The sequence below is a fragment of the Pseudopipra pipra genome, chromosome 18, assembly GCF_036250125.1.
Source record: "Pseudopipra pipra isolate bDixPip1 chromosome 18, bDixPip1.hap1, whole genome shotgun sequence".
NCBI classification, from domain to species: domain Eukaryota; kingdom Metazoa; phylum Chordata; class Aves; order Passeriformes; family Pipridae; genus Pseudopipra; species Pseudopipra pipra.
This window is the reverse complement of record NC_087566.1, coordinates 5,287,660-5,311,334: the sequence shown is the minus strand read 5'-3', so window position 1 is coordinate 5,311,334 and position 23,675 is coordinate 5,287,660. Positions and strand designations below refer to the sequence as shown.

At 42.8% G+C, this 23,675-nt stretch overlaps 2 protein-coding genes across 7 annotated transcripts in view; one reads left to right on the top strand and one right to left on the bottom strand.

The window, feature by feature from the left end:
* Positions 1-5,064: 5,064 nt before the first annotated feature.
* KLHL22 (kelch like family member 22) lies at positions 5,065-22,495 on the bottom strand. Of its 2 annotated transcripts, none has more exons than XM_064674744.1 (7): positions 22,403-22,495; positions 12,814-13,083; positions 11,738-11,903; positions 10,008-10,726; positions 8,680-8,872; positions 7,242-7,475; positions 5,065-6,217 (listed from the first exon to the last, which is right to left on the bottom strand). In XM_064674744.1, the coding sequence occupies exons 2-7, from the start codon at positions 13,038-13,040 to the stop codon at positions 5,840-5,842; spliced, it is 1,917 nt and encodes a 638-aa protein (XP_064530814.1). In that variant the 5' UTR covers positions 13,041-13,083; positions 22,403-22,495; the 3' UTR covers positions 5,065-5,839. The 2 variants fall into 2 exon arrangements, with proteins under 2 accessions (XP_064530814.1, XP_064530815.1); XM_064674745.1 differs by having other exon boundaries at positions 12,814-13,066; positions 22,403-22,476.
* The window catches only part of MED15 (mediator complex subunit 15), a 41,088-nt gene continuing 24,845 nt past the window's right edge, over positions 7,433-23,675 (top strand). For 3 of the 5 annotated variants that reach the window (XM_064674741.1, XM_064674738.1, XM_064674737.1), the window contains exon 1: positions 22,743-22,911. In XM_064674741.1, the coding sequence (XP_064530811.1) occupies positions 22,844-22,911 (68 nt within the window). In that variant the 5' untranslated portion in view covers positions 22,743-22,843. Of the gene's footprint in view, positions 7,541-22,076; positions 22,096-22,742; positions 22,912-23,675 lie in introns of those variants that run through there. The other 2 variants (XM_064674739.1, XM_064674740.1) reach the window with 2 other exon arrangements.

Here is a 23,675-nt window from a genome sequence, read left to right as displayed (position 1 = left end):
CGTCCGGGGTCTCTCCCGCTTCCCTCCCCTCCGCACTCCTGGATCTGAGCGGTGACAGCACCCTGACCTCAGGCGGTTTGGAGACAGACATCGCCTCCCCTGAGGTTTTGGTCTTTTACTAGTTAATTTTTTTTTTTTTTTGTAAGGAACAAAACGGACCGCTGTGATAATCATCTCTGATCTCGAGATAACTTCCTACGTGCTCCAAGAGGCCGTTTCCTGCCTCTTTACAGCCTTGTTCCCAGATAACGGGGTCAAAGCCCTGCCTGGCTCGGGCGGGAGGGAAGATGGTGTCGCAGCCGCTGAGGAGGAAGGAAGCCCCGGAAAGGACTCAGCAGGGCTCTGGGGCAGCACTTGGCGCCTGGTGGGGATGAGCTGTTCGAATTCGAGAGGGATGTTGGCGCGGTGACCCCACACAGGCACCGAGGCCTCTGCGCCGTCTGACTCACGGTCCGGAGGGCCGGCGGTGCCAGTGCCCGTGTGCAGCTGCAATGGGCAAGAGGCGCCACAAAACAACTGCGCTAATTCCCCAATCGTGCCAGAAACCTTTGCAAATAGTGTGATTTCTAGCTCAGTCTTGTGACTTTGTGTAATTTGGGCTTTTGATTTTGGTTTTCTTTTCGTTTTCCTTGGGGCCTGGCAACGTGAAATGAAGCAGCACGTGAAAGCAAAAAAACCAGTTTAAATGGAGAAATAGATTTAAGATATCTGTCTTGAAGTGCCTAACCAGACTGTTGTCCAGTCTTATTCCACCTTTGTCGCCTTTCCTTCATGCTCTGCCTTTTCCAAAAATGACAACGTAGTCATTTTTTTTTTCTCTTTGTTCTTCTTCCTATGTTGGCAACTAGTGCTGACTGAGGTGTCTGGATTGGAACATATGGGCTGTGTCTCTGCAGACATTTAGGAGGGTTCATTTAAAATGGAAGATTCCTCCAATGTCATCCTTCTGTTTTAGACGAAATCATCCAGGAAAGTCTCATAACACCAACTAACACAAAAGGATCTTAAAGCAGCTCCTGAGTACGTGTACAGGTATCATTTTACCAGCCTCTGAAATACAGCCATCTCCTGGGTGGAAAACAACAGCTGTTAGTCATGTACAGCAACACTGGCAAAACAGTGACCCAGAGATGAATAATTACATCTGAAAATCCACATCTATGCAAAATATATTTCATCCATTGCTAGGGAACCTTACTTAGTAGCTATACCTTTGATCCATTCCTACTGGTTTAGGTTCTTGTATCTGCCAATAAGAGTCAGTTTTAAACACATATAGACAGGCTGCAATAGATTATGAAGGTTGTTATGTTTTCTTGTGTCATTTGAACAGGTTTGGATTATTTTCTGTTTGGCCATGACCAAAATACAGATTAAAAGATAGCACTTGAATTTGCAATACCATGTTAAATATTGTTTAAAAAGAATTACAAAAGCCACAAGTTAGCAACAGATTTAGTAACACATAGTATATAAAAAGGAAATAAAAATTGCTATTGCTGCATTTGATTGAATTACAACTTTTGTTAAAATAAAAATCAAATGCAGTAGATCAAATACATAGTGATTTTGCCTCCGTTTTGCATGGATAATACTAAAATATCAAAAGAGTTGAAACATGTCAGAAATAAATAGTATTAATGATAACTGGGTTTTGTGCAGTACTGCCTGGGGCTGGACTGATGCTGGAGAACCAGCACACCCACCTTCCCACCCAGAGAGGATTCTAAGGCATGGAGAGATTTTCAGTTTGGAAGGAAGTGCCACATTTAGATGTTCTGATCTTGTATGTATGTGGGCTGTGTGCATCCTTGAAGTGATTCCCCCCTCATTTTCAATAACTGTGGTTAAACTAGAGCAGATCTTTTAGGTAAAAGATCCCACATTCTACTTCCATATGAGAAAAAGGGGACTTGTTCCAGATCATTAATGTTAGCTGATAAGACTGGGCTTCAACTTCCTAGACTAAAGACAGTCATTTCAGGTGTATTAGATCCCCACAACTGCATTTGGTTTAGGAAGAATGGATGAGAGTCTGGTACCACTTTACCTTTTTATTACATATAAATACATTTATGCTCTTTGACTTTACCTGTTGGCAGCTTCCACTCTCAAAGCATGGCCAAATAGTTGTAGCACTGTGGAGGAGCTGGGGAGCTCTCAAAGAGCATCAGCTGCTGATAAAATAAAAACTCAGTTGGCAGAATATTCCCTTGAGAAGGTCCTGTACCTCTCTCCCTGTGGCCAGCTGCTCCTTCTTCCTTTCACCAGAAGTTTCACACCCCATCAGTTGGGCTGAATGCCAAATAAATTGTACATGTGGCTGATCTCTAAGTAAGGAGAAGTAAATTTCTGTCAAGGGTACAGAATGAGAATCCTTATTTTGTTTCAAATCAACTACTGGGTATGCTTCCAATGCAAAATTAATGACCCTAATTTAAACTATGAGGAAACGGGAAAGAATATGTTGGATTTGGAGGTAGACAGCTGGAGAAGAAATACAGTAGTGAAAGCAGTTATGAAACAAAAACTGAAGCAATCACAATCACTTCTGCAAATGTGGAAGCCAGAAATACTTCAGGATACAAGTCCACTAATTACAAATCTGGCAAATATGCCTGTACAGCTTTACCTCTGTGCTAGCAGGAAATAGGAAAACAGATCATCAAGAAACCTAATTATTATTCTTCTGGACTTCCTAATGCACCAGCAGTTTAAGTGTTGGTATTTTGATCACTCACTTCTGGAAGAGCTGTTTGATTGTTCTCTTACAGACCAGAAATAACTTAGAGCTTTCTTAGTTCATTGTCCATCTGTCCACAGTGTCTTGTGTTATACTCTCAGGCTTACTGTAAAAAAATTAATGCTTTTTACTGTCAGACACAAGATTGACACATTTAGGACATCAGAGAATTTATAAATAAAAAAATATGGAATCAGCTGAAAATCCCTATGGGTACACGTTTTTCTTGAGGTAACAGAAAGCTTAAGTGGGCTCTTGAAGGCTCAGTTCCTGAAGCATCACTCTTGATAGGATCAATAATATTTACAGCTCTGTAATCAATCTGTAATCTCTCCTGTAATTTGTTTATATAGGTAATTGTAGTAAACAAGAAATGCTTTATGTCTGCCAAGTTAGAGAAAATTGCCAATTTTAAAGCAAAGCAATTTTATTATTGTTTAGCCTATGTGTTAGTTTGTAAAGGTGCATGCTGGACTAAAATGAGCTACTGCTAAATGATTAGGATCAATTGAGCTAAGCTAAACTCCGTGTTTTTATACCTAAATGAAACACATGCAAATAAGATAGTGCATACTGTAACTTTCATCAGTCCCATTATGCTCAAGTGTAAAGAAATTTTGGGGGTGAAAGCAACAGAATTTTTGTTTTCATCAAATAATAACTGCCTAAGGTTTAGTTCATGTAGCTTAGGGATATTATAACAGTAAGTAAAAAAAATAAATAATGCAGCACTAAGGTAGATGATCATCTGCTTTAAGGAAAAGTAATTTCCTTGTAACTGCATTCTAAGCCTTATATTGATTTGCTTTGCACAGCACCCAACTGCAACATTAATGAATAATGCAATCACAAAATTGCATACGCTGATAAATGGAGTAACAGATGAGCTGACTATCTAAAAATCAGTATTCAAACACAGAAGGAGTGACAGGGTAGAAGCTGGAAAGCTCTCCCACGAGTTTTCTTAAGATATTTCTTTGTCTTATTAATTACTCATGAACATCTTATATTCTATGTAATCTAAGAATTAGCCTCTCAGCGTGGTTATTTGTAATAGTAAGTTATACCCTCTAGTGGTACACGTAGGAAAAGGAGCCAGACAAAGAATGATTATTTCTTTTTTCATTGTGAAAGAGGCTAAATAACATTTTATGTACACAACATAAATAACCCTATGACTTTGTATAATATAGGGTATCACTGTCTGTCAAGAAGTGCTAGTTAAAATGGAAAATGCACTACATGGAGTTAGCTGTCTGGGCTTAGCTATGTCCTTACGTCTGAGAGCTACATTTAATTCCTACACATTAAAAGTAACTCCTCAGGCAAAACAGAAATACTCATCAGTCTCTAATATTGCAGTGTAATAAAGTCTGTATTTCCAGACTCTGTGTGCAGTCCAGAGTTCATTATCAAAAAAAGATTTTTCTGAAAAAGCTCATAAACAGGGTTTCCTGCAGTTACCAAGTCTTTTGTTTTATTTGCCAATTGGCAAAGGTTCAGAAACTGAGGTGAAAATTGACTGTGCTGGAGAATAAAATTCAACCAAAGCCCCTCTTACCAAGAAAAAGCTGTTGAACTTATTTAAAGAAGTGTGCAAATACTCTTTAATCTTTTTCCAGAAGCCTAGCCTACTAATGTAGAATCACCTAGATCCATTTTGAAAACATCTTTGTTTCCATAACAGAATATCCCCAAGCAATGGGGTATCCAGGAACTCACTCTAAGTCTGAAGTAGCACTGAAGTCCAGTATTTGTTGTGATGTGATGACCCCTGACAGTCATTCTGATTGTCACTTTGGTTTTGCCCCTCTGCAACCCCGTTATTGCTACAAGATTTAAAAGCTTTTGGTAGTTTGCCAAGATTTTCTGGTGGCACTTGTAGCACTGATTACTTCCCACCCTTCCAAGAGGAAAGATCTCACACTATTCAGGTATCACACTAGTTCAATGAGCTTCTAAACTAATGTTAAGCAAGATGGTAGTCAGGAACCAATTATTTTAAGGCCTCATGAAGGAAGGATTTACTATGCCTTATCTTTCTCAGCTGTAGCTCCTGGCATTAGTTCAACTACTGCAGGGTCTTGGACCAATGTCATCTTCAATACTTCTTGTTATCTCGTTATTATTTTTTTCTTTTGCTGTGGCAAACCAATCTCTGTTCTCTTCATCCTCTTCTAAAGCATATAATAAGAGAATGAAAAAATTGCCCATTTCCCAGGCTGGTGTAACTTCACTGATATTGTAGTAGTACTATAGGATCTAATTAAGCTCTCTAGCATTCAGCCTCCACATCACTGTTAATAAAACTGAGACAGCAGTTAAAAAAGTTCTGACAAGGATTTATTAATTTATGGTTGAGAACAAATGTGTCTGACAGTGGAACGATGAGATTGCCACACTCTGTACAGAGAGTTTTTTTCTAGAAATCTTCTTTCCACTGCATTGACAGAACTTGCAGTAGAGAAGTTCAGGAGTGGGTGTCAGTTCACAGACTCTCTCCCAGTTACAAGGATGGCTGCATGCCCAGATGAGATGAAGGTTCAGACTTTCTTGCTACTGTTCCTGTTTCTGTATGTTCAATCTTGCTGAAAAACCAATCAAGCTGTCTGACACCTGGCACAGGAGAGGGACACCAGGTGTCACCTCCCTGTGTTAAGCTGGCTGGGAAGTTTTATTACCAAAAAGAAAAGGAAAAATAAAATCTCAAAAAGCGATTTCAAGCTAAAAGCTGGAAGGAAAGAAGCTAGTCAAGCTGAGCCTTCTGTGCCTTTTTTTCTGTCCATGCTGAAGGTTGAGAAAAGCCTCCTTCAAAGGCAAAAAACCCTCAATACAACTGGGGGGGGGGGGGGAATGGCAGTTCTGTGGTTACTTTAAAAATGCTGCTTTCTGGCAGGTGGGCAGGTACTGCCTGTAAGTGCATTTTTGTGCAGAACACTTGCAGATGGGTAGATACTGATTTTGTGCGCAACACTTATATTTAAAACCTTTAAATACTGAGTTACGTATATAAGAAAGACATATAAAATCTCTTAAGTGTTTTCTCCAACCCTCAAATTCCTCATCCACTGGCAAAAAAATAAATATTAAAGTTTTCTAATCTTCACTTGAATTGTCAAATTCCTCCCAGTCTGATACGCTCATAACTTCTGATGGAAAGTCAAGGTGATGCTTCATTCGGTCTGCGTGCCATTCTGAGAGCCATTTCTCTGTCTCCATTAAAATAGCCCTGGGCAACGTGAGGACACAGGCAGCCATCCCAGAAATGTCATCCTCCAGCTGGGGTCCTTCCTCCCAACAGTCTCTCTCTGCATCGTAGATGTGGACATAGTCCATGCGGATTCCTCTGTTGTGGGATCTGCCTCCCAAGACATAAATCCTGTTGTCCAGGACCGCAATGCCTGGCTCTCCATGTCCTGCAGGAAGTGGACATACATTTGTCCACTGATCAGTGCTTGGCTTATAGCAGGCAACCTGCAAAAAAAAAAAAGGAAAGAGATTAGCCAAAATTGAACTTGTATCCTAGTGACAGAGCCTGGCCATATGGCAAACTATTTAGGAAGAATATCATCCATCTTTTGACAGTGTGTTGATAGTGGAGAGAGCATATCACTGTGTAGTAGAAGTATAGTATTCAGCAGAAGATTGTGCATAGTTGCCACATAGCTTTGAATCACAAATTCTGACCCTGCTGCTGGAGTAACAGCTGTATGTCATTCCAAAAATGCACACAAAAGTGAAAGAGCTGGAGACGTGTTAATATAAGGTCAGACATAATGCATCTGTTAGCATAAGAAAAAAATATGCTGGAACATACAAATATAACAAACCTGCTAAGCTGTCTCTGCACCACACATTGGAGAGTTTTAGATTTCATTGGGTACCTACTTGGATAATTGCTTTTACTTGTAAGCACCTTTTTATCATTCAGACACACTCTTCAGCTAGATTTAATTCTGCCATTTCCACTGGCTGTGTAAGAGCAGTTACTTTTTGTGTCTTCTTTTCAAGTCTCTAGCAGTTCTAGAAGCTATAACAAGATTCAAGAGAATTCTCTCCACACATCACTTATCATCAGGTACCGTACATTCAATGGCCATCCAACATATCCTTAACAGCTCTGTCCTGCAATTACACATTGGTAATTCAGAAGCCCTCAACTTAGAAAAAATGCACATGAGAAGACAACACTAAGTCCATTTAGTTGATATGCTACTTACTAGGTATGTGCATGCCAATGAATGTTTTCCATCAAAAACATTTTAAAATTGATAAGAACTCCAAGTGCTGGAGCTTTAATGCTTTGTGGTTGAGACAATGTGTTCAAGGCAAACAGTAAACTGCAAGCTGTGCAGTTGAGTGGGGGAGAGCTGGTGCAGCAGCCACTGCTGGGCAGATAGTTTTATTTGTACACTTAGCAGGAGAAAGGCATTACATCAGCGTGCCAGCATCCAGAAGAGAGACTCCACCAAGGAAGACACAGGTATGACGCTCTCACCTGGTGAACATCCCTTCTGTAGCCGGAATCATTGTTGCTCCCTCCGATCACGTAGAGCTTCCCCAGCAGCGCAGCCATCCCGTGCCAAGCTCGTCTCACTGGGCCATCTGCTAAAACCTCCCAGCGGTCAGTCCTTGGGTCGTAACACTGCAGCTCCTTCAGATAGTCCTCTCCTCTCCTCCCACAGGTGATGTACATCTTCCCATCCAGCGCCGCTCCCGCGTGGGCGTAAACCTGCATCACCACGGGGGAAAGCAAGAGGTGGAGGCCTGGATTTATGTATTTCTCCAAGTTTCAAGGTATGGAATAGACATTAAGGGAGTGACATCAAAATCTGAAAGGATTTTCTTATAGACAATTCTTTCTAAGTGATTGTAAGTTTCTGTAAGATTATAAGAATTTCTGAGTGAAATACACTAGAATTTCTAAAATTTTCAGAACTGCAGCAGTCTCCTTCATTAGTGTTCCTCGATTAGGAGATCATTCATACTATAAACTTTCTCCCTAGTCTACCTGGAAGCCTTTCTGTTGGTGATTTTTCTTATACAAGCAGTGTTATCAGGAATGTAAGTTATTCTACTTAGTAGCACTCAATTGAATCTTCAGGCTTTTTACATTTTCAGCACTGATACAACATTTATTATTTGTGGCCTCATGCAAGCTGTTTATCCTCCTCTGCCTCCTGCATCCCTTTTGTAAAATGCAGTAATATTTATATTTTTAAGGTGTCCCGAGATTCTCAGTTATGAGGGATTATTTGTGCTGGTCACTTGGCCCAAGAATTTTAAAAGTTACTGTAGAAATCAGCATAGTTTCTTGAAAGATTACTCAGGATTTTAATTTTCATCCCTAACCAAGATTCATCAAGCAGTTGTCTCTATCTATCTTGCTTCTTCGCAGCACTTTTAACCTGAAAATGGAAATTCTTGTGGTTTTTAGCAGCATTAGAATTTAGAACTCATTTCACTCATAATCCCAATTCCAGAACTTGTTACCCAATCTCACTTCTGTGTCCAGGAACTAGGAAGTTTATAAGTTCCTTCTTACTGGGGAATTATCTCTTCTGATCAGGAGTAAATCATGTTGTCAGGACTGTAAGTGAGAAGCTTGCAATACTGTGGCTCATAGTTTACCTGCCCAGGAGAAATGGGAGCTTCCTTCATGTTATGTGTTCAATTTTAAATACTTTTAAGGATTAACACAATAAGGGTGCAGGCAAAACCAACAAGAAAACATGAAAAATAAGCATTTAAGATAAAAATGTAATTTACATATATTGTTATTTTCTTGTAATTCATTTATCCCATACACAGAGGCTACTGTTTTCCATCTGAATATCAGCAAATTTAAAGTTACTCATGAGAAAAACATCTAAAAAGATTAAATCAGGAAGGGGAACTGTAGTAGTGTGTGTGTGTGTGGCTAATGCACTCCTTACCTCCTTCTTCAGAGGTGTCACATATTCCCAAGTGTTGCTTTTAGGGTCATACCTCTCCACTTCCCTCAGGTCTTCATGGTAATCTCGGCCTGCGACAGCATATATATAGTTGTCCACAACACAGACACTGAGGTCAGCATGCTCTTGCTGCAGGGACTGGATCTGGAACCATCTGTTGTGCCGTGGGTCGTACCTTGTAAAAGAATGGGATCAAAGAAAGTTATCTGTACAGCCATGGAATCGTTGCTGGAATAGCAGACAGCACCACAGATGTGGGTTACTGCTCTGTCTTCGGCTGAGATTGAGCTCAGCTGTAAGCGAAGTGAAATTTGGCATTGTCAACATTTTATTATTAGCAATGTTGTTTTTCATGCTATTTTTAGAAGATGTATTTTAGCTGACATAATCATGCTATAAAAGCCTGTGTTTTCCATTATCTTATACACTGCTGTCAGGTTACATATCAAAGTCTCTGCACAGAGTCATTCTACAAGGTAAAACAGTCTAAAAATAGGACAAAGACTAAATCTGGATCCTCAAGAGTACAAGAAGGGCATAAATATGTAGTGGGTTCTTTGATTCTTTTCCCCAAATATCTGCTGCTCAAAGTGAACCTCATGATTCACTTTTAGATCAAACTAACTCATCTGCTAATTTTAGTTACAAAAAAACCTCTTTGTGAAGTGAAACTATGCATGCCACAAAATAAGAGCAACTCAGCTAAAACTAGGAAAAATGACCACAATATAAAGACAACAGGGTTTATATCTGATTCTGCAATATAATAGGCATGAAGGTCTAAATCTGATCCTTCCTCCTGCTCTTTTCCCTGTCACAGAATAACTACTATAAAAGGACTCTGGAATGCTGCTGTTGTGCACACTGATTCTTGAAAATCTATTAGTAATAGAATTTTACTTAAAACCCCTGTGTGGTTGCTATATCCCTTTGCACTGGGACAAAAACTACACAAAGAGGACTTCCAGAAAATCCTAGTTCAAGAGCATCTAGACAACCCTGAGTTCTAGGTTCATAACTGGTTCCCACACCCTTATTCCTTCTCCCCTCCAAAAGGCAGAAAGTAGCACATGTAATTCTCTTGAATGAGTAGCTGTTTCTACCCTGCCAGGCTGGGCTTTGTCTCATAAGCGCTGCTGGATGCTTTCTGTTACTACGAGGCTCATTTCTTGTGTTTTCTTTCAGTGAGGCTCCTGCTCAGTTCCTAATCTTTTGGCCAGCAAGGGTACTGACTGTGCTATTGGCTTATTGACTTAGAAACAGGCAACAGGGTGGCAATAAAAACGATAGCAGGATTATCCTTATCTTACCTCCAACACCTTGACTCTGCTCGAAAACCACTTACATTGTTGTCTCCACCAATTAAATACACAAAGTTATTGAGAACAGCAATCCCTTGATTGGACATTCTGGGGGCTAGTGCAGCTGTAAAGTGCCTCCACTCTCCCAACAAGGGGTTCAGATACTTGGCTTGATCACTGAGGACAATGGATGGAGTAGAATGCATCCCTCCAAATCCCACTACACACTGGAACTCTGATCTCAGCTGTGTCTGGGAGCTCTGAAGCATTGGCTGAAGACATTCATTCTTGTGGTACATTAATGCATCTGCAACTGTATCTTTTAAAGGACATGGACTTAATTTGTCATGAAGCCTTTGCAGGATCTGGGGTTCCATCAGAGGAAAACGAACTGTCTCAAGTAGCTTAAGGGGCTCCATCAGGGAGACCTGATCTGCCTCCAGTTGTTCTGGAGAATAATGATAAAAAAGTGCTCCATCATAAACTTCAAACTCATAGTTAACCTCCAAACGGTTGCTGCTGAGAAGGGAGTAGACCTTCTGCAAGGGTAGCTGTCTGTACACTTGTGTCCTTGAGAAAGCTGTGAAGTTCTTCAAAATGTAGGAGTCCAGCTGATCACTCAAATGCCTCAAGTCATAGTGGTCAGCAAGTTTGTACACATCGAGGATGTTCTCTTCATCTACCCAGGACATGAGGAAATCACAACAGAACTTAATGACTTCTGGAATCTGCAAGAGAGAGAGATTTTTCATTTCAGACACCATCTGCCTCACGCTTGGGAGACACGGGACAGAAGCCTGGGATGACTGTAAGAAAATTCCTCAAGATGACTGCTCTCCTCACAGTCTGATCACCATGTTCACTGGTACCCTACTCACCTTTCTGCAGAGAAAAAGAACTCAACGTGGGTACATAGAAGATCATAACATAGAACTTCTAGCCACACTGTACTGCAAGCACTCCATATTTGTCCTTTCAGAGCCCTATAGGCATACTATATAACAGACTGTATCTGTAACAAATATATCACTCAAGAGCACAAGAAGCCATTGGAAAGGAAAATGAATATTCAGTACTGTCTTCTGAATACAACTTGAAGTTGTATCTGGCAGGAGGAATTACTGGCAAGAAAACAGCTGCTGTCCAAGAGCCCCTCTGCTAACAAAGTGCTGCCAAGTGTGTAAAAACCAACCAAAGCGAGCGCTCACAAAGTTTAAGTACCAAAGCCTTGTGCAGCAGTTAGCTGCAGGGGAAATTAGAGAAAAGTACTTATCTTAGAGGCATGTGAACCCTGCACTTAGTTAGAAACTATAGTGGTAGGATTTCCTGTAGCGAGGGGTCAGGACAGGTTATGAGCCTGTGGATTCAACTGGGGAAGACCTTTAGCAGTGCAGTAGTTTCTGAGCAGCAAAGTCTGTCCTTTACCATAGGCCAGAGGTTCCAGGGAAGCTTTCATAAGCTTCAGTGAGAATGGAATGCTATATGAAATAGTCCTCTAGATGAAATGGTAAATGTTTATAAGTAATGAAATCCTTGGCACAAATGAGATGTGCAATACTCATTCATTGTTCCTACCCTTCCACAGTTAGTTCCAGTGGCTACAGCACTGGAAATCCTTATCCAGACTCATGCTCTTATTCACCCCTGACTAGATCTAACCAGATATCCATATTTTCTGTTTCTTTCATTGTTGCTTTTGTTTCTTGCCTTTTTTTTTGTCACATCTTCCAGTACCTCACCTGAAGCTGACAGGCTGCAGCTAAGGTTTCCTGTACACTGTTCACACTGAGTTCCAGCTCAGAAGTGTAAATGAAGTTCAAGATTTTACACATTGCATTGTAGGAGATGCCATGAATATGAACTTCTTCTTGTTCCATCTCTCTCAGTCCTCCTGCAAACATTCCTCTGCAAAACAGACAATGGCACATGCTATGGCAGATTTGCATTGAAGCTATTTTCAGTTTGCTTATCTTATGTTGTCCTGGGAACATAAAAAATATTCAGAAAGATAAAAACCTAGCTAGACACTTCTATGGGATTACCTCTTCTCTAAGCTAATGATACAAAGAGTACAGGCCTTCAGGACCTACCAAAGTAACTCTTGATTCTGCAGGAAAAGAGTAGGGGCCATCTAAAAGTTACAGTTCAGACCTGAAGGACTTAAATACAGGCCCAGTACATATGGATAGTCAATAGTCAAAGGCAGATACTTTGGGTCCGGAGGAAGAGTTAAAACAGAGGAACTTGGGACTGTAGGAATTTTTTCTAAGATAGAGCAGTTCTTCCTCCAGTTAGAATTTGTCTGGATTGCCTTCGATTTGTTTCTTTGCTCTATGGAAATAAAGTCAGTTCAAGAAACTACTCATCAAAGTGACTGGGGAATGCCTGGTTTAATGCACAGGCAGTCACACTATGGGCACATAACAGAGTGACCCACTTCCAGTGACTTTTTGTGTATTATGAAATGATCACCACAATGGGCAAAGTCTTACAATGCTAAGGATATGTTAAAAGCCAGAGTGCACTTATGCAGAAGGCATCTGTTCAGATAGTCTCTCCTCTTTATAAACCTCCAAGTACCACAGGCAGTGAATTTAGTGGAGGTAAGCTCAGTGTGCAGGAACAAGAGCTTTATTTCTGTAGAGAAATAACAGAGAGATGAATAAAGCCATAGTTAGTATATTGAAACACAGTCAGCTCCATCTCGTGGGTCTGATTTCAGATCCAGAACCAGTGTGCCAAGACACAAGATTTGGGTGCCGCAGGTTTGAGTAACATTCAGACACGTGCTCGTTACTGCCGGACTGAGGGGTACCTGAAATAGTCACAGGATGCAGCCAGGAGGATGCGATGAGCCTCAATGGGTTTCTCCTCCACTACCAGAACTACATCGAAGAGGATGCTGCTGTCCCGGAGAGACACGAGGCCGCTGAGCAGGGCCTGGGAGTGCTCGGCACTGCGGTACGTGTTGCTGGTGCGCTGCTGGAGGGAGGGCTCGAGTTGAGCTTTGTGTGGCTGAGTCAGCTCCTGGTCCTCCGCCATCCCAGGCAAAAATGTTCAGCCACCAGCTGTAGCAGAATGAAATCTGTGAGACAACAGAATCAGCAAAGGTTTGTGGCTTTTGCTTTACAAATGGTCCTCTGACCCCTGCCCGTCACAGAAAATAAATCAAAGCAACTCTTCAGTCAGTGGAGACACCGTTCTACCCTGAAGAAATGATTCTGAATTATGATACTGGAAATAGGCAGATGGACATCAGCACACCAAAGTGGCAGAACATGGATTTTCAAACAAGTATTCTGGCTCTCGGGTTTTCAGTCCAAGAGCCAGAGTAGGTATCATATGGGGATAATTTTTTTTCTTAGCAAGAGTTTCACTTCCCAACCCACTACCAAACCCCCTTGTTTCTTTTGCATTTCTGCATCATTTATAATTAAAAAACAGACTGAATTTTTGACAAAGTCCAAATTATATCCTCAGATAACTTTGCTGCAATATAAACTGCACCTTCCATCTTTCTCTTGATATCTTACCACAGAATCAGAGGGTTCTCCTCTCTCCCTGTCTTTGCTTTTTCTATTTTCTGTAGCTGAGCACATTTCTAATTGTAATTCTGTAAAATACTGTATGAAATACAGTATACTGTGAGTTTCTCTATCGTGACAACTTCAAGCTATTGTGCACAACTGCTCTCCATTTCCCCCGTGATTCCCTCCAGAAGGTATTTCCTCCAGCATAGGCACTGTAGAGGGCTATCCTGTACCTTTTTCTAGGGCTGCCACTGGCACAGTGGGAAGGTCCCCTACAGCATATGGGGAAACATCTGTAAAAAGCTGGCTGGAAGTGATTGTGTTTCGTGTCTATGGTTAAGCACTCCAAATCTCATGAGTCCTCTTCTACCATCCTGTAATTTACCCTTTCCATTGTCTTTGAAGATGTCAGAAGTTGTAGCAGTTACAGCTTATAGACTCTATCCAGTTGTCAGAGCACAGTAAAAAACACCCCAAATTAGCAAAAGGAAGTAACAGAGCTGATATGGCTGCTTATCATATTTATAACAGCCTCTCCTCCGGTGGCCTGGGAAATAGCTTAGTGGCACAAGGGACAGTCACAAGGGATTATCAGCAGTCAGGGAAGCAAAAGCAAAACAAACCCAGCAAATCCAAACAAACACTGAAGAAATGGAACCATTGTTTAATTGTGCCAGCCACAGATAGCAAGTGCAGCATAGGAAATCTCTCAAAGCGATGCAGGTATTTGGTGTATGGGCAGTGAGGAAGGAGCTACCTGGATGACACCAAGAAACATGAAAATCTTTATTGTGCTGCCTGAGGGAAGTTAGCCTACACTGTCCACTTAGCTAGCTAAGTGTTATTGCATGGTGAATGGGATGGAAAAATCCCTTAAAAAGTGTATTAATGCCTGTCTGCTCTTTGCCAGCAAAACCAAGACAGCAGCTCAGAATAGGAGCTCTGGTGAGACATCCTTCTGAGGAGCACTCAGGTCGATTATACAGGGGAAACTATCCATCATCAGCTGAAGAGATGAGTAATGGATTATTTTTCATGACAGGTTGATGCTTTTCCTAGAAATAAAATGAAAGCAGGCAAAACATTACAGTATCATTTGATTTGCTCCTGAGGACTACTAAGAGTGATGGATTGAAGCAAGGGAGATAATATAGTAAGAAAGGCAACTGAAACAGTGAGTGTAATAAGATGTTGATCAGTAATTTCCCATTTCACCAGAAGGGAATAAATGCAGCAAAACCAAAGTAAGGTGAGATATGGTCCAAATGAGGAACTGATTCAAATTGACTCTCTTAATGAAGTTTAATGTGATTAATGGTCCAAAACAGGTTACATCTTTTCCTCTTCTTAGAGAGCTGTACCAAAAGAAGTCTCTATGAGAGTAAAATCATTGTATCAAAAAGCAGAAGTGAAAGTAACAAACGAACTGTTTTCTGAATTCAAAGACTTTTCATGAGTAGGGGAAACGTCAGGACCTTTGATACAATCTTACAGGGTGTCATACAGTGTAGTCATTGGTGGAGGAGAGGCTGGGGAGAGATAAATGAGAGAGAATAAAACTACACGGGCCACTGAACCCCCGCAGCAAGTGTTAGCAAAGAAATGTATTGCAGGGGAAGCACTTTCCAGAGAGAGAGAGATACATGCAGGGTAGGGTGAGAAACCTGTATAATCATGCCAAGCTTTTATTTATCTACTTTTAATTAATATGACTGTAGACAGTTACTATTCAGAATATTCTGTATCCAAATAATCTTAAAGAGTGACAGAAAGGGGATGAAGCTCACAGCAAGTAAAGCCCCAGAAGGGACCCTATCTTAAAAATATGATAACTGGAACCAGGAAGATCAAATGGTATTATGAAAGAGAGTAAATAAGATAAATAAATACAAAAAAGATAAGAAGATAAATAATTCAGGGATTCTGTAGCCTATAGGAGCATTAGTATCTGCACTGCATTTCAGTGACAAGTGAGGCTGTCTTGGAGATCTGCAGGGAGTTTATCTCACTACTAGTTCTAGTAGATATGAACTCGAATTATACCACATGGGTCATCAGTAGCTGAACAAACCAATCCTTCCAGCAGAGCTGTGGTAAACCCAGTGTAGTCAAATACAGAGGCTGGGAGTGCAGCTGAATCATCCTCCACAGCTGATTTTTGGCCAGTCAGCAGCTGAGCCTACAGATATTTGGTAGACTCTACTTGCTGAATTTTGTCAGCAAGTCAATTTTGTCAAGTTCTGCCCCTGGGTTGTACCCTGGCTAGCCCTGGTGAGCTGGATGTCCCTCAGGGTGGTCACTCATGCATCTACATCAACTCAAGAGCTGTCTTGTGTGTCTGGAGCACAGAGACTCTACGATATGGAAACCCACCACTCTCTATAGCTACCCATGAGTATTTTGCCATCCGCAGTTATTTGCCACTGACCAGTTTTGGATGTGTAGGTCAAATATCAATGGTGCTGTGGAAAAAATGTTGCATAGTACTGAGTGGGTACAGTATATGTGGTCTGAAAGTTGCCAGCACTCATAAGCTCTTTTTGTACATGGATATGTGAAGTTTCTTAATCACATTGTGGCTATTCAGTGAACTTCTGTGCTGTTTCATGTACTCCCCTACTGTCCTAATCTGGGCTCCAAGGCTCATAAATAAGTATACCTGTCTATTGTCATAGTTTTAACCAGTGGTAACAGACTGCTCTAGAAAAATTCTCATTCCAATCATTTTAACAAACCGTTCCCAAGCTATCAAATTAAAGGTGAACATTTGTGGTATTAGTCTGTGGTGTCTGACTGACATAGGTGGTTAAGTCCTCATTGAGCCAGAAGCCAAGAAAAGCCTCTTAACTCCAGTCTAGGTAGTTTTAGGAGCTGGTAGAAAAGAGCTGTAAGACAAAGAAGGGTAGAGGACCATCAAGTGGCTGTGGGGGATGACCAGCAAGATTCACTCAGCTGAGTGTGCTCAGCTCTGTAAAAGCTGCACAAGGAGGAGCTGGGTTGGGTGAGTTACAAAGAGCAACTACTGAAGCAGGGTTAGGGGGTTGTGTTGTGGGCTTTGAAAGAAAAGGGGGCTGGTTTTGGTGTTTGAGTTTTCTGGATTAAATGCAGTGTGCTTGGTGAGCTGATAGTTTTGTGTATTTCTCTCAGTATAGTTCTAAATGCTGACTACAAATTTTCTGGGGAGGGATACTGCTGTTAGCACAGCAGCTTGCTTCTCAAACGGTGTGGTCTAACCATGATCTGTGTGCTTTGTGCCTTTGTTACTGTCTAAAACTCTGGTAGTCCAAACAGTGGAAATGTGCTGTTTCATGTGTGATGTACCAGCTGGGTGGGGGGAATGACTGTAAAGGTATCTAGGAACTCTTATGCATTGTCAGTGTCCACCAGTGTTAAAAATTCAAGGAAATGTATTGAATACACCATATATTTTGAGCCCAAAATAATTTAACCCTACCTCCTCAAATTTGGGTGGTTTTTTTTGCTTAATCTTTATTAAAACAAACAAACATGCAAAATACCTAAATGTAATGCAAGCAGGACAGTTCAGAATGGAGAGAGAACAGGTTTGTTCCCTCTATCCTGAGCCTCTCTACCATCAGCTTCTTGCTTGTAAGGATGTTTTTGAGGCCTATCTGCTCTCTTACTTCTCTTATTAAGAAACTATAGTTCTGTGACTGAGCCAAGTTCCCAGAAATCTGAGTAATATGTTTTCTTTCCCCTCTCCTCTTGTGCAAGTTTCTTGGTACTGGTCAGCTGCTAACAGTAGGATTCAGTGGCTGAGTGCTGCAGGACTAACCCTAGGATGGAAAAGGTGAGGAATTCCTTGGGCTCACTGGGCTTCTTCAACAGTAGCAAAGAACAAGTGTTGTCTCATGTGCTGTGGGATGCTGTCTCCAGAAAGAGGGGAAGGCAAGTCCTTGTTCCAATCACTTTGAAACTGCAGAGAAAATCAGACTAGACATTTTCTCTGTTGACTGCACAAGGTATTTGAGCCTGCAGTTATGTTGGTCTGCATTTGTCTGTTGGAGGACATGGGTTTATGCAGGGATTAACTTTAAGGTATTACAACTGAGTGCCTAGTACATAAAGAGGAAGGAGGCAAATGAGGTCAGTAATTGTATGTGCACTTCTACAGACAAGTGTAGGAAGACTTTCATTGTTTGGTCACTTTGAATCAAGGAGTTAAAAAACAAAAGAGACACAAAAATCCCCCATAAATAGCAAAACCCTCAGGGGTACCTAGAAACAGAAAACTGCTCTTTTTCAGTAGACTGAAATTTTCTGTATTCTGTGTCTGGATTCCATTTAGGAATGAAGAGAAGGCAGCCATGCCTTGCAATGGAGGGACCATGAAGGAAATCTAGTACTTCCTTCTCTTTCCTGTATTATATACAAAGTGCACTGTCTCACTAGTGGTCCCTGGTAATAAGCTGTGGATAAGTGGAAGCTACAGTATCTCAGTGACTTGTTGGTAGCTCTGTGGGATTGTCTTGTATTCAAACTCCATTTCCACAACATGCTTCTGCAGACTACTGGCATGAAATTGATTATTAAATTGAAATAACTCCTTAACTGCCCATGAAAAGGGTTGTGGGTAATTTTTTTAAAACAAAATCCCCTCTCCGATTAACAATAGAATACTTGCTTTCACAACAAAGGTATGTGGCTTATGACTGAGGAATTGGGCATTGGGCAGGAGGAATTTAGGGAATTGATTGTAGCTTGATCATTCAAATGGCAAAATAGTGAGACACTGGTATGCTGGCTTGCTCTTGTGCTCACTGAAAATCCTGCTTCTTTTAAGAACAAATGTATAGGAATGGAGTAGCTCAGCTAGAAGCGTGAAGGGGAAAAGTTAATGGCATGGCAAAATAGATGTGCTAGAGGGGTCTGTCCTACCTGAATGTTTAAGTTCAGAGCAGTTGTTACACCACAGAGTTTCTGTGCTGCCATTATAGCTAACACACCTTTTATTTTCTGGTGAGACATAGTCTGTGCACTGATCCTGTGCTTTAAACTCAGTGTAGATAATCCAGAGTGCTGAAGTCTGATACTGGTGTTACATGGTATGATACACACCCAGCCAAGTATTCACCCCTTCTATGACCAGCATCCAGGTCACAGAGTGATGCTCCTATTGTGTGGTGCATGTGTGGATTTGGGGGTGGTTTTGTGGGAAAGTTGTGCTGACAGCCTTGATTCTCTACTGTAGAGAAATGACTGGATGCAGGAAGGATTATCCAAGTTAGTTTCTATGGAAACTTGAGACATTTTTGTATTCAAGAGCTCGTGGCTGTCAGTTACATCTCTACAAAGAGGTGTTTTACGCAGATAGTGATATTTTCTTGTGCATCAGCTGTGCCCAAAATAAACCAGAGCTTGCTGGTGTCGAGTATCCAAATCTGTTTAGCTTGCTGCCATATGGACAGGTGGCTCAAGCTTGGTGGGGGTCCCATGCTTTCTTAAAATTGTGGAATAAATTAGACTGGAAAGAAACTTGGGAGGTCTCTAGTCCAACCTGTGCTCAAAGCAGGGAAACCTTAAAAATCAGGTCAGGATGCTGAGAGCCTTGTTGAGTGCAAACTCTCCATCCCTGTCAATAATCAGAAAACTGAGTGTTTAACCACCACATTTGTTTTCTTCTTTATCCATCTGTTTTTTTTTCCCTACTGACACTCGCCTCTCACCCTTGGCACTGTGTACCACAGAGGAGAGTTTGGCTCTGTTTTCCTGTAGCCATTAGCTTAAAAAATGGCAACTGGCTCTGACCTTATCCTTTTCTTCCCTGTACTGAACAAACCCAGTGTTCTTGCCTTGCATGTGCTTGTATCTTCTCGTACGTGCTCCTGCCCCCTGTGGTTCCTCCACTGAACTCTCAGGTTTTTCTTTCAGTAAGAGCTCAAAGCTGGGCATGGTGTATTCATATTTTTTTGGCTTATAAGTACTGAATAGAGTGGGAACACAGCCTAGTGCGAAGCTGGGCCCTGTTGGAAGAATCATACTCAACTTGCTGCTCCTCAGGAGCCCCAGGCTCTCTTCTTTCAAAGCTGAATTCTAGCCAGGCTTGTCTCCAGTATATGGAGTTACTCTTGACCCAGGTGCATGACTTTGCTTTTGATATTGAAATTTATGTAGTTCCTCTTGGTCCACTCTCAAAGTCTGCCGATGCCCCTCAGGTGCAGCTCTGTCCTCTTTCTTGCAGGCCATATTCATCATAGCTTTTTCCTAACACAGAACAACCAGTGTGTTGTGCTGGTTGTGATCCAAATACATTAGGGCCCTTAAAAGTCGTAGTGCACTGGAGGAAATTTAATATCTGTGCCCTAAGGCTTCCCACATCTTCATTTCTCCCTAGGGAGTAACAAGGGTTAGGATCTAAAGCAGGCTTCAGCTGAAAGCCCGACAAGATAATATGCAAGATTAGAGCAAAATGCTGGTTATGCTGAGTCTGAGGGGTTGCAGATGCAAAGAGGCAGAACCTGGCTATGCACCACATTTTAACAGGGCAGGGGTCACAAAAACAGATCAGCTAGGCAGGGAGTGTGCAGAAAGGGGAGGCAGCTGGGTGCCTGCCAAAACAGCTCAGAAAACAAATGTGATGCCACAAAAAATGTAAAATGAAGAGCAAAACTATTGTTTGTTCTAACTGGAGTGCAAATAGTGGAATAATTCACCAACTACGTGATAATTTGTAATGGGCACTTGTGAGACTGTTTGGTACATAGAAGACAATTGAGTTCACAATTATGTGTAGACAAGACTTAAGCCAGTTTCATGCTTTTTGAAGAAAAATGGAAGAGAAGGGGGGTGAAGGAAAGGCAGAAGCTTTGCTCAGCACTGCTTCTTTCAGAATTGTCCCTCTCTATGCATTCACAACTGCGCAAAAATAGATCTTCTTTCCGGAATATTTCACTTTAGGAACCTTCTACAACTACAAGAAACAACCCAAACAACTCCTTTTGACCAAGATCCCCTGACAAGGAAAGAAACGAGGCTATCTGGTAGCACATCATATCTCAGCATTACTTTTAAGTGCTCAAATGATGACACACTTCCCCTGGTCTGTGCCCACCATCTTCCTTTACATCACTAATGGAAACATGCACTCACACACTCTGGGCTGAGTTTCTGAGCCGAGTTTCTGAGCCGTTTTCAGTTTCCAGCATTAGTAGTATAGTTGGAGTGTGGGAGGAACCCAAAAGGCGTGACTTGGCAAACTGCTTTTGCGAACTACGCTGACTCACAGGTTTTGGCATTCGCTCCTTTCAGAAAACACCTGGGGTTTTTTTGCTTTTGTTTTCCCCCCCCCCCAAGCCTATTACGAGTTATTTCTAAGACATATCAAGATTAAAACATCTCATATTTAGTGTGTATATGGCAAAACAACCATGAAACATATCTATATTTAAGTATATGGATATTTTAAATGATTTTTCCCTAGCATAACCTGAAAAGTAGGAGTTTTCTAAGCTGAGTGTTTTGCCTTATCCATAAGAAGTTTGCAACTTACCCAAATTCATTGAGTTGTAATGTTTTCTGTTGTGCATTTTGGGAGGTGGCCTGTGGCCCAAGTGCTACCAAAAAAGTGCCATAAGGAGAACAAAAATTAATACAGTGCTAAAATGCTTTCTCTTATGGCTTCAGCATCATTTGAAGAGTTTGATTGTCTTTTACTATGTTTTTTTCTTTTTTTTTTTCTTCTTCCTAATCTTGAAACAAGATTTATTTTGTCATCTAAGTCTTTCAATAGTCATGTTCTGTTTTGGATGGAGCAGCTGCTTGTCTTTGAAGGAACTGTTAACCAACAATATTTAGACAAGGTGTTTACCCTAAAAAGAACTGGCCTACCAATAAAGTTCCATTTTTTTCCAAACTCAGGAGATAGTGTTTAGTGCTATGTCCAGATAGACCTGGGAAATCTCAGGAACGTGTTCTTCTGACAGAATTGTTTTAATTATCCTAAGAATTCTTAGAAAGCCCCTCATAAATCCTAAAGTCTTTTCCATAATAAGAACAACACTTTTTTTTTTTTTAATGAGGCTTCTATGAGATTAAACTCTTTACCAAGTAACAACTATGTCAAAATTGACAGTTTATAAATTAGTCAGCTGTATATGTTCAATGAGTTTTGAGAGACTTGGCTAGCTGGCAAGGTTTGAACCTGGTTTGTTGAACTGCTTAAATCAATCACGACTCTTTAATATTAAAAAGCAAGGAGGAAAAAACTTAGAAAGTAGTTGTAACAATTAAGTGAGCTGGAAGAGAGCAAAGGCCTCTTCCAGCATGTTCCAGCTCTGATTTCTCTATCAAACACAGATTTGTTCACGTTCTTCGCCACATTAATGCCGAGATCTGTGAGGTTCTACCCCGTAACTTTGACATTTCCCCATCAGGGACACCTGGGCTTGCACATCACTGAAAGGGGCAGCCTGGCTCTCCACCAACCCTATGACGAGGAGGTGAAAGCCAGCTGGAACACAGTTATGCTCTTACTTTCTATTCCCGGGTTGCAAACGCCTCTGCAGGTCCCGAGCCCCGCTGTGGCCCCACCTGCTCCCCCCCCGCAGGTGAGGCAGCCCGGGGTAAAGACCCGCACAGGTACGCGGGGCCCGGCCTCGCCCTGCCGGCTCCTCGGGGGCTTGGTGCGGGCGGCAGGACCACGGCCAGGGGCTGCCGGGCCCGGGGTGAGAGGGGTGCTCGCCCTGCCCCGGCCCCGCCGCCCCCCTGGTCGTTGCCCCCGCACCCCTCCCGTTACCCCTCCGGGCACCCCCGCGGCGAGCGGGGCCGGGACAGGCTCCGGGGGGCTCGCTGGGCCCCCTGGGGGAACGCACAGGGGAGCCCTGCCCGTGGCCCCGCTCCCCCCGCAGCACCTACCGAGAGCGGCGGCGGCGCCTCCGCCTTCATGGGCCACCCGGAACCCGCCGGGCGAGGGAGGGGCGGTGGCGGCCGGAACCGGGGCGGGCGGTGGGGGCGGCCCCCAGCGGCGCCCGCGGTGTGCTGCGGTGTGCGGCGGTGCCGCGGCCGTGCCCGAGGAGCGCCGGGCCGGTGCCCCGGGGGCTGCGGCGGGACCGGGGGCTGGGGCGGCCGCGACCCTAGGGGCCGGGCTCTGTCGTGCCCTCGGGCCGGACTACATCTCCCAGCGAGCCCCGCGCCAGCCCTCGCGAGAGGTGGCCGGGCTCGCGCCGGGACTTCCTTTCCCTGGGGCCGCCGGCGCTCCGGAAGTGGCCGCGCGGCGCTTCCGCGGCGGCGGCGGAGGGAGCGGAGCGGGGCGGGGGGAGCGCGGTCGGTGCCCGGCCCTCGGTGCCCGCGGCAGCGATGGACGTGACCGGGCCCGAGACCGACTGGCGCAGCACCAACTTCCGGCAGAAGCTCGTCAGCCAGATGTGAGTGCGCTCCGCGGGCCCGGTGCCGGGCAGGCTGGTCGCGGGCCTCGGCCCCGCCGGAGGGGCTCCCGCCGCCCCTGGGGCCGTGTCCCGCCTGTCTGCGCTGCTCTGCGAGGCCTTTCCGGCCTTCCCCGGGCTGCCTGGGTTCGTGCCCGGACCTCGCTGTTTCCTCTCCCCCGGGCCGGTACCAGGATTTGCTCAGACTGCTTTTTTACTTAATTTCTCCTATCCTTCTCCCGTTGCACTTTGCTCTTCCCCAGAAGCACCGGCTCCCAGTCCTGCTTGACAGCATCTGCTTTAGGGCTTCGATTTTGGCCTTGTCCTTGGTAGTGTGAAATTTGACATAATCGGTTTTATGAAAACGCCTGTTATGGGCTTGTTTCTGACTTTTTAGAGCAAATATGAGATAAAAATGCTGGTAGTTTAATGTAAAGTTCAACTTGTTGCCCTTTCAGTTGTGAAACAAGTGCTTTACTTGAATTAATTTGCTGCTCTCCAGGCTTTTCTTATTTATGGAAGGCTCTTCTGTCCTGTGCAAGGTGGTTGTTACAGAAGGGAAAGCACTGTTCATTACTTCTAAAGTAATGTTGAAGTCCTAATTTATGTAGGCTTGGAAAGCTTGACCTTAATTTGTTGATTATAAGGATCAATATATAAAATTGACAGTCTTTTTTTTAAGATATGTAAGCAATTTCCTGTTTGACTGCCTGTAGTTTTACTTCAGTTAAGGTGCTGTTCCAGAATTAAACTGTTACAGTATTCTT

Excerpts from the sequence above, each read along its gene's own strand:
- KLHL22 (XM_064674744.1), bottom strand. The coding sequence starts at position 13,040 with ATGGCGGAGGACCAGGAGCTGACTCAGCCACACAAAGCTCAACTCGAG. Across the intron at positions 11,904-12,813 it reads GCATCCTGTGACTATTTCAG|AGGAATGTTTGCAGGAGGAC; the intron begins GTACCCCTCAGT and ends TCTGTTTTGCAG. Across the intron at positions 10,727-11,737 it reads CTGCAGCCTGTCAGCTTCAG|ATTCCAGAAGTCATTAAGTT; the intron begins GTGAGGTACTGG and ends TCTCTCTTGCAG.